The sequence below is a fragment of the Pimephales promelas genome, chromosome 19, assembly GCF_988280905.1.
Source record: "Pimephales promelas chromosome 19, fPimPro1.hap1.1, whole genome shotgun sequence".
NCBI lineage: Eukaryota > Metazoa > Chordata > Actinopteri > Cypriniformes > Leuciscidae > Pimephales > Pimephales promelas.
The window spans coordinates 19,797,022-19,811,289 of record NC_142787.1 but is presented as its reverse complement, the minus strand read 5'-3'; the positions used below and the strand labels follow the sequence as shown (position 1 = coordinate 19,811,289).

Below are 14,268 nucleotides of genomic sequence, written 5' to 3'. Positions count from 1 at the left end.
GACAAACACAATGCTAATGGAATACATTATTATAATATACTCTCTAAGCTTAATTTCTTCAACCTTTTAAACTAAAAAAAATAGACACACCCAACCCACTATGACTTGCTAGCAAAATGTGAAATGCATTTTATATTTAACAGATTAGCAAACAGATTATTTTCAAGTCACATAAATTAGCTACTTTTCAAGAGAACCTGGAGATGTTAATGCAAAATATTCTTAATCCGATAAGAACACAACTTCCTTATAACCCAGCTGTCTGAATCCCAAATAGGAATCACATATGAAGAATTCACTTTCAAATAAGGAAGGCCTTATAAGAAGCTCATAACTGTTCCTTTCTTCCCAATCTGCCAAGGCTCCAGAGGGTAGAACAATATCAAAATACTGCAACAGAACAAAGAAGAGAAAGACAATCAGGACATTATGTTTTATAATGCAAACTACAACTATATCTTGAACAAAGGTCGCTTTATCTGGTAGCCATTTTTAGTCTCAATCAGATCCCTGGTTCAGTAGTCAGGGCCCTGATCAGGGAGTCATTTTAAAGGCAATCTCAATGGCTCCCTGAAAAGTCCCACAATGCACCATGAAAACCAGGGAGCAGTGATGCACCCTAATGCCTTGTGTTGTGTATACTCGAAGCGTACGCAAGAGTGCGCGGCAAAAATGACGTTAATGTGGTGTGTGCAGTCGTGCGTGTTGGGTGCACAGTACTTTTTATAACATCGCGTGGCTTAAGGCTGCGTCCAAAATCGCATAGTCTCTTGAGTAGGTACTTATTTTGAACTGCCAAAAAGTATGTTCTATATAGCATGAATGTGTGTAGTTTGAATGCAATCCATGTACTACATTTGCCCTGTTGTCATTATCATGTGACCTTTCACAAATCCTCTCCCATAGACCTTATTCAGAGCAGCGCCATGACGGGTATGAAAGTGAGGCTGTGAGGGATAGATTACCGTGTTTCCAATGGCATCCGCAGTAAAAAGCTGAATAAAGCGGCTAGATTGTTTACAATTTTCCACAGCTTACATTGTCGGGAGTTTTTTGTCAACTGACATTTCTTGGAAAGATATTTTTCCAGTGTTTCATGAGCAGAACAATCCGAAAACACATTAAATAACAGTTAAGCCCATTGAAGAGATGCAAGTCTATCCCTCACAGCCTCGCTATCATTCTCATTAAAAATCAAAGATGGCGCTACAGTGAATAAGGCGTATGGCCTACTGGGATAGTAGTGTCCATCATATACACACTTCAGAATCTCGCCAGAAGTAGTAGGTCATCCTACCCTTTTATGATTCCTGTGAATTTGGACATACTTATTTTGTCACACTGTTTTTCACCCATTATATAGTAGGAAAGTATTCGATTTCGGATGCACATGTTCCCTTAACTGAAATTCTGAATAAAAATAATAAATGATAATAATACATATTACAAAGCAAGTGAGCCAACTCAAAACACACATCACGCGATAGAGGTTTTTAAAATACAAACTATTATTTAATTATATTTCAGCATATAGATAATGAACAATCTAGCTAAGATTTGTAATTTTGTTTACGGCTGAAATGTTGCATGTATAACAAGCAAAGGGTTTATCATAACGTACTTTAAGTAACATTTAAAAAATAATGCCAGAAAGACATCAGTTATGCTGTTCTGCATAAATACCAGGAACGATGTTGTACAATGAGGATAGTGTCATGTCGCAGAAAATTGTCATCAGCAAGGTTGCCAGGTCTGTGCACCAAAAGTAGCCCCAGTCAAAAGTAGTCCAAATGAGATTTTATCTATCGGGGGGGCCTAATTCTCTACTGAATTTGTATGTGGGGGCTGTTTTGGACCGCCGAAATCATACTTACAGTGATGGAAAACCACGGACTTGGCAACACTTTTGATCAAGTGTTTGATTGGCTGTGTCCGAAATTGCATACTTCCCAACCAGAGCCATACTACACTCACCTAAATGATTATTAGGAACACCATACTAATACTGTGTTTGACCTTCAGAACTGCCTTAATTCATGCTTTTAATATGTATGTTAATTTTTTTTTTGTGGTTTATTTGATTTCAAGATCGCCAATATAGTCAAGGTGTGTTCACCCTGTGTTTTCCCATCTTCTTTATTGTATTAATTTACCGGTCATCGCTCAGCCCAAACTCTCCTTTCAGGAACTGGAAGATTTTGGCGCTGTGCTCCTTATTCTTCTCCGCAGTATCAGTCACTCCAATGGCAGACACGGACATCAACACACACGGGGAGCAGGACCCTGCGATCATCATCGGCAGGTCTGTCTTTACCACCAGATTCATCCTCTGGAGATATGGCGGCGGAAGTCATGTGATCAAGGTCAAGGAGAGAAAAATCTCTTCTGTCCACAGAACAAAACTTTTTTCCTATGCATAGCTTATTCATTCTTACTCACGTCTTCCGGTTTCCCCAACGCTGCAGCCAATGTAGCGCATAGTCTTTTCAGAAAGTCTTCTGGAAACTTGTTTGCAGGTAAGTTAGTTTCTAAATCTATGACCGGCATTTTTTCACAAGTTACTGCTGCCAATTAATGTATGAGAACGACCAACCCGATACAGCTCCTCTTCTTCCGTGTGATACACCACCCTCTCTGATTGGTTGAAAGACAGATACGCCTGTTCACCGAGCTCTGTGATTGGTCAGCGTGCCGAATTCCTTTCACGCCTCTTGTACGGATGAGATTTAAGAAAGTGGAATTATTAAAATAATAAAATTATTACTTTTTTTAAATTAATGTCAATAAAATTGCAATGTTGTAAAATAGCGGTTCTATTCTGCATAATCCAATGCTCCGTTCCTTATTCTTGTTTGTGTAAAGTAAATGCTTGTTGTCAGTATTAGTTTTATCTTTACTTCTGACAAACTAAAAGATTGTGTTATCAAGTCTTGCTGAGCAAATTTAGTTAGGAAATATGCCATATCACTAGTTATCAGGCTTTTGTTTCGCAACTCTATTAGATAAATCATTTACAAATCATGATCAAACTGTTTCACTTGGACATGAAACGGAGTAATGTGTTGAAAAGTTAAAGATCAGAGCAGTATGACCCACATATTATTTTGTATGATATGCGTCATGCTTAAAAAAATAAACCAAAAGAAAAAATATAAATATCAGCTTTTTAATTGTACAACATCATTTACATGATCTCACATTTAGAAGTACTGGTATGCATTTCACAACTATCTACATAAGTAATTCACATTAACTGCTGGAGATTTCGGGAACCAATCTTCAATCTAGTGTTTAGATCTTCCAAGTTCTCCATCACACCAGAGATGTTACACCTAAAAAAAGGACAACATATCATCATACCAAAGACAAGAGTTTTTATTTCTCACATTACATGAATGGGAGTGTATCTTTCACTCTATTCTTGAGTAATTCTTACAAAACAATTTGTTGCATTTCAAGCACTTTGAAACAAAACAATCTGTTTTGAAATTGTTGTTGTCTGTTGAAAAGAGGCTTACCCTGAGAGAGTTTGCACTGCTTAAGAGCTTCATTGAAGCCTTCGCACAAGGTCAGATCAGCCTGAGTCGTGGCGCAGTCCAGGAACTGTCTCACCTCAAAGAGACATGGGCCAGACTGAGAGGGTGGAAGTCGTGAGGGCTCCTGAAAAATGAAGAAAACAGACAGAGAAATGCAAGATGAGGAGATGTAACCACTGCCATGCATCTCGGTTTATTCCATATTCTTCATGAAGATAAAAAAGTACATTCAAATCAATCTTATCATCACATATGCAAGCCAGCGATCCATTAGACAAGTTTACTGAAGGTGACATTTTAAGGAAAACTGCACCCATGGACATTTTTTTTTTGCAGCCGGATATATGTGGGCAATATGAACTGTTCCCATTCATTTTCTCCATAAGGTAATATGTTCTTTAACAGTAGCTGTCACCCTCCTTTTTGAGAATGGACATTAAAATGAGCTATTCAAACTTAAATGGTTGTAATTCAAGATTGCTTTTGAATATTGTCAAAGTGAAAGCACTTAAAAAAAATTAAAGTATGAATAAGTCATGGAAGTTTAAATTTACAGTAAATCAAATATACTGTACTTAAAGGGTTAGTTCACCCAAAAATGAAAATTCTGTCAGTATTTACTCACCCTCATGTTGTTCCAACCCCGTAAGACCTTCGTTCATCTTCGGAACACAAATTAAGATATTTAGGATATTAAAATCGCTCCTGCATACAGTCCATAGGCTTCTTGAGGGACTGGCTCTTGCTGTCCTCGAAAAGTAATTGAAGACATCGTTAAAATAGTCCAAGTGACTACAGGGGCTCAATCTTAAGTTTATCAAACGACGAGAACACTTTTGTGCGCAAAAAAACAACAAAAATAACGACTTTATTTCAACTATTCACTTCCTTCTCCATAAGCCTATAGTCCGTTAACGTAGTGTGATTGCGTAGAGCTACGTCACACGTAGGCTCACTATTGGTCGACGCTGGTCATGTGTGTGTGATGCGTGTGACGTACAATAACAGAAGCTTACGCTATTAAACTAGTTAGCTGACTCGCGCAGAGGGAGAAATAAACGAATAGTTGAAATAAAGTCGTTATTTTTGTTGTTTTTTGCGCACAAAAGTGTTCTCGTCGTTTGATAAACTTAAGATTGAGCCCCTGTAGTCACTTGGACTATTTTAACGATGTCTTTTATGACTTTTCGGGGACGGCAAGAGCCAGTCCCTCAAGAAGCCTATGGACTGTATGCAGGAGCGATTTTAATATCTTAAATATCTTAATTCGTTTTCCGAAGATGAACGAAGGTCTTACGGGGTTGGAACAACATGAGGGTGAGTAAATACTGACAGAATTTTCATTTTTGGGTGAACTAACCCTTTAACATTTTTTTCTTTTATATATATATATATATATATATATATATAACATAAATATTTTTTACAATAAAATTATTATAAAATCAAAGTCATATTTTACCAAGTTGTGTTCCAAATTTGAAGTTGATATCACAAAAATTGATAATTTTGTTTAGGCGTAATCCCCAAAAAAGCCACCAGGTGACATACATTCCATTGAATTTAATTGTATACATTCTGCCCAAACAAATTAATACATTTCTGTCCAAATATCACATCTTTCACAAAATATGGAACCTTGAGACTCAGACCTTTCTGACAATATGTGTTTTGTCAAAATTAGAAAAGTTTATTAATCATAAATTATGAAACATGTTGGCGCCCAAAAGGGGAGGAGCCCAATAAAAAGAATTTAGAGTACCGTTTCTATGATAACGCCACGTCCAATTTCAAAACGGTTTTCACAGGATGAATTCTGAGTTCGTAAGCTTTGAGATGATACCTAATTTATGATAACAACTAAAATAAGTGATGTAATAAAAAAGGTGATATTTTATTACAATAATTGACAAATACTAGATTATATGTTTTATTATTAACTTTTAGTATAAAAAGCCAAAGTTTCAATTATTAAAAGTGTGTGCGTCGACTTTCTGACCTGATAAAGGTCAGAACTCCTGTTATGATGTAATTTTTTTTTGAGGCGCACTCATGTAATGAATTCATCTATTACTGTTCCTACATAATTTGTAACAAAAAGCGGTGCTAAAATATCTATTTAGAAGTCTTAGATCTTTCCAACGATACATAGTTTGTCATGATTAGATTAGGTTTTGTGTGTTTCACAGAGAAATATGACATTTTTCAGGCATCACCTGATACGTAGGTGCTGGTTTGGGTGGCTCCGAGCTGCTGCTGCTACCTCCACTGAAAGCACCTGTGATGGCACTGCCCATCACGTGCCCTACAGCCGAGCCGACCGCCACCCCGGCAGCTGTGGTGGCCATTTGGGCCATGAGACCTGGCTGCTTGGGCTGGACCGCGGCAGGGGCCACTGCCATTGGAGGAGCTGGTGCGGGGGCTGGAGCATAGGATGGGGCAGGAGCACTGACAAGGAAAAAAGTAAACTATGTTATTGAGTCTAAGTTACTATAAGCAAGTTATACATACATATATATAACAAATATATTTTACATTAACCTGAATTACTATCACATGATGCAAACACGACTTAGTTTGAGCTGCTTTTGGCAACTTCAGATGGAGAGAAGATAAAGTCTACCTGGCTGCTTGGGTCATGTAGGCTATTAAATGACAGTCATTATGCATAAATAAATACTTAGCAGATAGTAATGCTTTTCAACTCCTTGTCATAAGAATAAGGTTTTTGGTTTGACCTTTCACCTACTGCTCTGCTCTGGGTGTATTTAGGATACACAATTAAAGGCGATATCCGAATTCCTATTGTTTTTTTTTTCTACAGACCCACGAGTCTGGAGTTTTTCCTTGAATGTAGCTAACATATCGTAACTTTACTCCTACATTGAGTCAAAATAGGCTTCAGCTCGCTAACGCAGATTTACAGTGCTTAACGTTACCAGTTGGCATAACTTACCTTGCTTGTGCTGTTGAAGGACGACTGCGGCTTCCTCTTGCCATTTCAAAAGTAGATCGTAACCGTAATTAATGTCCAATTATTATTATTATTATTATTATGAAGCCTCGAACAAAGCGCGAGGGTAGTTATATCTTCTCTATCAACACAGACTAGTAATGACAGCCGGTATGCACACGTGCGTTTGACCTTGTGTTGTAACTCTAGCTACAAAAAATGGCGCATGCGCGCGACAGTGTTCTAGAAATTTGTAGAAAAGCGCCTGGATTAAAATTCTCTCTCTCTCTGTGTGTGTGTGTGTGTGTGTGTGTGTGTGTCTCTTAAATGTATTATATATAACAGATATGCTCAAGTGATTCATAAGATTTTCCTAAACTACCCGGGCTAGATAGTAGAAGCCCGGCTCTTTATACGATATTTGAGATACAGGTGAAGAATGATTTGACAGAGTTTTTAATTGAATTTTCTAAATTCATGACTGTGAAATTCTTTCCTACATTTTACAAAACACTACATTACATTATATAGGCTCTTGTTTATCTTATGTCACATTCACAAGTATTACCACCAGATGGCACTAAAATATCGGCATTGAAACCTGTGAAGGCAGATTCATTTCAAGAACTGTAGGCCTATAATAACCTTTCTTTTACCGTCTATGATAACGGGGTACTTTCAGTATGGCACAGAATAGAGTGAGTGGAAAATGTAGACAAAACTACAGAGGCTCTATTAAATGTGTTATGTTTTATTGTATCATCATTTTTCAATGCTGTATAGGCAACTATTTTATCAGTGGAGGATATAGCTACAGGCCTGTAGCCTATGCCTGGCCTACTGTTTGTCTTCTTTAATCCATTCGATTTTTTCCCGGAGTGTCATGTAGAATTATTTGCATGAGAACATAGTCAGTTCTTTTGCTGGTTTTATGTGTAAAAATGTAATGTGTGATGATGTTTTTGACACATTTCAAAATCTATTTCTATGAGCATCCTTGTTTTTCTAAATCAAAAGTTAATAAATCTTGTAATCCATTTGTTGATAGTTCAGTCAATGTTCATTTCATATAATTTTAAACATGTATGGCATTATTTCTTGTGAATGATCAAGCTCAGATTTTTCAACTCATTTAAACTCAAACATTGGGAAATGTTCAACTCAATAACAGGGGGGAACAACAGGAGCATCTTCACCATTTGCTTTCATTAGGCATTCTTCTCAAGGATAACGTTTTTGTACTTATATAGTCACTGGTTTAAAATAACACGAGGGGAAATAATAAATGAGGACAACGTTTTGGGATGAATCCCTTTAAATTCTTGAATCACACAAGCATCTGTTGTAGTCTTAAAAAGCCTAAATCTGTGAAGAAAGGTTCAACTTTAGGCAAAATGGAAGATTGTAATTTGACATAAAAGCTTTTTAGTCAAATCCATGGACATAAACATAAAAACAGCACAAACAATGTCCAAGATTGTATTGTGGTTACAGCTGGCCTGATAATTTCTGCTTAGTGTGTGGCACGGGGGAGCTTAAATTGACTTAAATTGGCATGATTCACACCCCAATCTCAGATGGCAGGAGGTGATTCAGCATGCATTAGGCTTTGTATAAGGTTCTGCTTTATTTCAACATTATAGGTGGTCTGTTGTGTCTACATTATATGACTTTATATTAAATTGAACTTAAATAACCCATAGGGCTCAACAGGAATACCGTGTCCATAATGGTCCGTGATGAGGTATGCACCAGTGTTCCACAGGTCCAAGTCTAAAAAGCGATAAAAAGCAAAAAATCCAAGAGGTAAATATATTGTGCAATCATTTTATGTTGGTTTTGAAAAATTCTCATATAAGTTTAAAGTGTTAGCTCACCCAAAAAAGAATATCCCATCATCGTTTACTCACCCTCAATTGTTCCAAACCTGAATGAGTGAAAGACATTTTGAAGAATGTTGGTAACCAAACAGTTGACTGTAGCCATTGTATGGAAAACCACAGTATGGAGAAAACAAAAATACTATGGCAGTCAATGGCTGTTGCAGCATTCTCCAAAATACATTCTTTTGTGTTCAACAGATGAAAGAAACGAAATATATCGCTGTGCCAACATTTGCATCTCGCATCACAGTGGTGCAAAACAACAAGTTGCACTAAAGCCAGCTTGTGTTTTACAACCTCCACTCCTTCTCCATGCTCTTTCTTGTGGTCACAGGCACATGGGATGGAGGGCTCAGGGTGAGGAGGGGTAGAGGCTATGATTCATTTTCACGGGGCTTTCTTTCATGTTTCCACTGAGTGACGTTTAATAGAGCCTCAGGGGTCTGGTTGAAGCTGCTTCCATGGTGGAGTGTTTGAGGAGTCTGGCTTGCATTTTACCAGACTGGTGGGGCCCCGGACCCCGAGAAAGACTGACAACAACACAATAGAAGCTTGTTTTGAACCTCTTGGTCTTTATGATCAAAACATTAGCTTTATTGTTCTTAATCAACATAGAATTTCACAAATAAACACGTAATTAACAGCTGCATGCTGGTATGGAGCCTATATGGAGCCCTGTAGTTCAACTTGTAGCATGGCACACACACAGGCTACTAAAAACATTTTCCTTGAAGGCCCTGTAAGTCGAATGGGTAAATGTAAAAGCAAACATCTTGTTTGAAAAGCATAAAGATTGCTGTTATCATTTGCTGGAATGCACAAAATACACACAATAACATTACAGCAAAAATAGAAGTCTTTTGTCGAGTTGGTCATTAGAGGCTTCTTACAGTAATGCCCATTGTACCCCAGAGGTTCATGATCCTGGTGGGATGTGAGGGATCCAGCATTGTAATTTCTTTACAGTATTCCTTATTATTGAAAAGTCCATGGGGCACAGAGGAAGAAAAGGGAGGCTTCAGGTAGTTTTGGCTGTATGATCTTTTTCCACTGTTAATTTTTTTTCTCCTATAGGCATCATTAGTGATACCCACCTCTTACAACAGGCTGAATCTTAAAGAGTTATAGTATATTAAATATATTTAAGAGCTATAGCTATAAATGCTTTTGGCACTGAAACAAAACATGTCTCATTCAGTAAAAACCCACCTGCAACCACGCGTTCATATCTGTAATCAAATTGCACAAAGCTGTGTGGTGTTTTTATGTGTGTGTGTTACTAAAATACTAATTTAGCAACGAAACTAAAGACTTACTAAACCAGAATATCTTTCTGCTTTTAACTTTGTTCGAGGGGTAATTACGAGTGAAGGATTTCACCTGAGAAATCGACATTGACTTAAGCAGAGAAATATGCACTTCATCTCAGATGTACAGAATCGGGAAGAGAGACAGTGGTTATTTTCACTCATTTTACTCCTGACTATTAAAAAAAAAATGAAGGCAATTTCAGTATAAGTGCACCTCTTAATCTTAATGGTCGTAAAGCTATTGAACATCTCTAATATTTGCCCGGGGAAAAAAAAAGAAATTAAAATGTGTTCATTTAAAAACACATCGATCAATAATGACAGCAAGCCTATTAGTGGGACATGTTGTCATACTATATGGGGTTAGATGTCACAACTGAACCTCTCCAATACCATTGTATAGCATTTTCAGCAAAATTTAAACAGTAAAAAAATAAATAAAAAAAAATAAATGAAACATGTACTTTAACATGGATGTTCTGTTTTGGTGTAGTTTCAATGTGTTTTATTTCTGTTTGCCTGTGTGACTTAGTTTTCTAGTGTGTTTCCCTTGATGGTTTAATGATTCTGTTCACCTGTCAATCTATTGATTAACTCGGTTAGCCTGTGTAAATTCTCCTGTTTTATTCAGTTCTTAGTCTTGTGGTTGTGTTTTCCCCTGTCCCTGTTATTCTGCTCTATATTCTGTTGTTTATTGTATTAAAGACACTTTACTGGAATTATTTGTGCTATAGACCTTCTGCAACCTGTGACAGCACTATGCTTCACAAATTTAGGGTCGGTTACATTTTAATTTAAGGCTTTTAAAAGAAGTATCTTATCCTCACCAAGGCTGCATCAAAAACACAGTTAAATAAAGTGAAATACATTATTACAATTTAAAATATCTGTTTTCTATTGTAATATAAATTGTAAATATTGTTTTCATTTGATGGTAAATCTGATTCTCCAGTATCATGACTCCAGTCTCCAGTATCAAATGATCCTTCAGAAAACATTCTAATATCCCGATATGATGCTCAAGAAACATTTCTTATTATTATGTTGCTTAATATTATTATTATTATTTTAAGATTCTTTGATTAACTTAACAGCATTTATTTGAAATAGATTTGTAACAATGTAAAAATATTTACTGTCAATTTTGAGCAATTTAATACATCCTTGCTGAATTTTTTTTTTACCCACCATAAACATTTGACATTTGAACAATAACAGCATATTCTATTCCCATATGTTTAGTATTAGCTGTCATTTCAGGTCCTGTACGGACACACCATAATCACTTGTGGAAGAGAACCAGCTGGAGAAAGTATGAATTGGAGATCATGTGCTTGATGATACATTAATTATTTTCAGCATGTATCAAATCTGTGTTTTACCATAAAAAGTAAAAGACAAGGGAATTTCTCCCCTGGGAAGAACCCAAAGCTGTCGTTCACAATTGACTCACCCAACTATTTTTGGAGGAATTAAAAAAGGACTATAATTCATGGAAGGGCGAAAAATAAGTGTTACCAGACACCTCGTAAAACGGCGTTCAAGTGTTGTATGGCAAAAGGCACATTTGTATTCCATTTACTTCTAAGGCTCGGGTTTTGCTATCAGAAATGTTCTTGATACGTTTAAATGTTTATGAGCCAGTGTGATGCCATGAATTGTACCATTAGACAGTCACTCTCTTAAATGGATCAATGTGTCAGAGATTATGTGATTCAGTCACAGCTTAATGCAATGATGGGAAGCCTAAAGATCTCCTCCCTAATGATCCCTTGCAAATACTTTGATTTTTGCAGGTGTGCAGATGAGAAAGACAGAGAGACAGAGAGAGAGACATACCTATGTTTATGGCCAAAACATCAAATAATGAAAAAAGAACATTTGAGAAGCATCTCTAGATATTTTCCTGTTTGATAGTCCCTGCTGTAAATGTGCTTTGAATGTTCAGTAGCAGAGATTTTACAGCAAGGAGGCCCTTAACTTTACAACTATCGTTATATAGCCTACACAGTAAAGCTCAACGCAGGGCTGTCGCAGCAAAGTGTGAGTGAGTTTAAAGTAAATAGGTGCTGTTAAGGTAGACGTATATCTTTAGTAGATGTGGAAGTGTCTATTGGTATATTGCGTTCACATGGGGCTGACAGTGCAAACAGAAGTGAATTCACTATCTGTGCTTTTCATTTTCTGATCTCTCCGACTTTGCACACCTGGGATGCCTGGCAAAAAACCGAGAGAAATAAACGTGTTTTTTTTTTCCCCTGCCCCCATCTAATGGGGGTTGAGTGACCCTGCTATTTGAGATGAGTCAGCCGCATTGTGGTTCTTTCCACAAAAGTGAGGGGGATTGATGGATTTTAAAGGAAGTCTGGACAGTCTTCCTTTGTTTTCAGACAGCTATCAGAAGACATAATTGATTTATATGCGTGTCTCATTGGCTTTGTTGTGGTTGGCTCAGGTCAAAGGGTTAACAAACACTGGTATTTAGTTTGAGGAAATGGGCAGCACTCTTAAAAATATATGTTCCAAGAGAGGTGTTTGTAGCGAAGCCATAAACGAACCATTTTGGGTTCCCCAAAGAGCCTTGAAAAATCTCTTAAAATAACTATTTTAAGAGCATTTTAATAATCTAAAGAAACCTTTCCCACTCAAAAGAACCTTGTACCTTGGCAAGAACCTTGCCAATTAAGAACCTTTATTTTTTAAAGGCTGTAGGAGTCCTGAACGCAGCAAAGTGTGTAACAAGACACTCGGTTTATCCACAGGATGGTGCTAAAATGTTTTATTAGGATTTGAGGGTTCATGTAAAATTGAATTTGAAATTGTGCAGAAGCTTCATCTTAAAAAATAGATCAATGCCTCTTATCGATTCATAGAACGCTGAGGCGAAACAGAGCCGCAGCTGGAGATCATAGGCAAAAAAAAAAAAAAAAAAAACATCTCCTGAATAAAAGTCAAAGCTTATCTCTGAAATTGCTTGGAATACTCAATGGTCAACTCAAACCAAACCTTTTGTGATTAGTTGCAGTGAAGTTTACAAGTAAAAATCTGGCTTTAAACTGTAATAACTGTTTGTTTGTTTGTTTTGAAGAAGCTTGCGTGTCCCTCCAAGGGTAGCTATTGAAATCCATCATCAGCCCACTCTTTCAAAAAACTGCTTCGCATAGCAAGATTTCTCTTGGGTTGGATCCAAATGCGTGGAAGAAAATTAAACAAGGCTCTTTGTTACAGTGACGGACACAAAGAAGGGTCTGACTCATTTGGCAGGAGTTCTAAAACAGGATATAGATATAGTTTCAGCATTTTCCCCAGCTGTGATTTATATCAAAACAAAATGAAAAAAAAACTGCCAAAAGTTTGAGATGGTTTCAAGCTGGATCTTTCTCCATTGGTTAGTACACAACAAACAAGTGAACAAACAAAGAAGTAGAATGATGTTCGAGTACAGTAGGCTATCGTTAGACACTAAAAAGTTGACAAAGGTGTTCCTAAGGTCAGTACTTGAATTTCTTGCAAATTTCTTGACACCACAGACTGATGCTGTTCAAAAGAGATCAGCAGAAGCCCTTTAATTTGCATGCTTCCCGAGCAGGCAATTTCTTCAACAATGGACTCAACACTAATGACACTGTTCATGCGCTTTAACCAGAGGCATCTGAGAAATGTGTCTTCTCATTGTCGGGTGCTTTTAGGGTTAGGTGGATAAATCAAGCATGCCACTTGAGCGGTGCCAAATAGAGAGCACAGCCTTTGTTTCAATCTTTCAAATAACGAATTGAACCCTAACTATTTTATGTTTTAATGATGTATACTAATTTCAAAATTAATGCCTTATATTCCTTTAAAGCAAATTAGTTCTTACAGTAAACAACAGGTAAAGTTTTTATAACCCAATTATTTTGAATCAACATGTGACCCTGCATGGATCACAAAAACAGTCAATGATATATTTGTGACAATAGCCAACAACAATACATTGTAGGCTATCAAAATTATAGATTTTTATATGCCAAAAATCATTCGAATATTATAAAGATCATGTTCCATTAAGATATTTAGTAAATTTAGGCCTATTTTTGGGAGTGAATGCAGCACAATCGCGAACAACCGATCAACGATTTTCTCAATGTTTCGATTTTTTGCACCCTCAGATTTTCAAATAGTTGTAGCTATCTCGGCCAAATATTGCCCCGTCCTAACAAACCATACATCAAAGGAAAGCTTATATATTCAGATGATGTATAAATCTCAATTTCAAAAAAATGGACCAATGTGACTGGTTTTGTGGTCCAGAGTCTCTCTCTCTCTCTCTCTCTCTCTCTCTCTCTCTCTCTCTCTCTCTCTCACACACACACACACACACACACACACAAATGTACTATTTAAATATAACTATTATATTGCATTTTTTTTGTAAAATATTTAACATGGTATCATTTTAATTTGTAGATAAAATGATATAGGGGTTAAATGGAACAGGTGCACTTTAGAAATTGCTTTAAAATCACAAATAATAAACAGGCAGAGAAGTAGGCTATTTAATAAAATTGCATATTATTATCGTAACCAACTGTAAGAGAGGAGGGTTA

General features: G+C 36.7%; 2 protein-coding genes across 2 annotated transcripts; both read right to left on the bottom strand.

The window, feature by feature from the left end:
- Nucleotides 1–101: 101 nt before the first annotated feature.
- Nucleotides 102–2,633, bottom strand: ddt (D-dopachrome tautomerase). The gene is made up of 3 exons (XM_039688099.2): nucleotides 2,440–2,633; nucleotides 2,154–2,329; nucleotides 102–390 (listed from the first exon to the last, which is right to left on the bottom strand). Exons 1-3 carry the CDS (start codon nucleotides 2,545–2,547, stop codon nucleotides 318–320), a joined length of 357 nt encoding a protein of 118 aa, XP_039544033.2. The 5' UTR covers nucleotides 2,548–2,633; the 3' UTR covers nucleotides 102–317.
- Nucleotides 2,634–3,150: 517 nt separating this feature from the next.
- On the bottom strand, nucleotides 3,151–6,679 carry chchd10 (coiled-coil-helix-coiled-coil-helix domain containing 10). Its single transcript, XM_039688098.2, has 4 exons — nucleotides 6,493–6,679; nucleotides 5,753–5,984; nucleotides 3,519–3,660; nucleotides 3,151–3,332 (listed from the first exon to the last, which is right to left on the bottom strand). The coding sequence occupies exons 1-4, from the start codon at nucleotides 6,534–6,536 to the stop codon at nucleotides 3,313–3,315; spliced, it is 438 nt and encodes a 145-aa protein (XP_039544032.1). The 5' UTR covers nucleotides 6,537–6,679; the 3' UTR covers nucleotides 3,151–3,312.
- Nucleotides 6,680–14,268: the final 7,589 nt, after the last annotated feature.

Excerpts from the sequence above, each read along its gene's own strand:
- chchd10 (XM_039688098.2), bottom strand. The coding sequence starts at position 6,536 with ATGGCAAGAGGAAGCCGCAGTCGTCCTTCAACAGCACAAGCAAG. Across the intron at positions 5,985-6,492 it reads CCTTCAACAGCACAAGCAAG|TGCTCCTGCCCCATCCTATG; the intron begins GTAAGTTATGCC and ends TTTCCTTGTCAG. Across the intron at positions 3,661-5,752 it reads AACCAGCACCTACGTATCAG|GAGCCCTCACGACTTCCACC; the intron begins GTGATGCCTGAA and ends TTCATTTTTCAG.
- ddt (XM_039688099.2), bottom strand. The coding sequence starts at position 2,547 with ATGCCGGTCATAGATTTAGAAACTAACTTACCTGCAAACAAGTTTCCA. Across the intron at positions 2,330-2,439 it reads CGTTGGGGAAACCGGAAGAC|AGGATGAATCTGGTGGTAAA; the intron begins GTGAGTAAGAAT and ends CCATATCTCCAG. Across the intron at positions 391-2,153 it reads TTTGGGCTGAGCGATGACCG|TATTTTGATATTGTTCTACC; the intron begins GTAAATTAATAC and ends GTTCTGTTGCAG.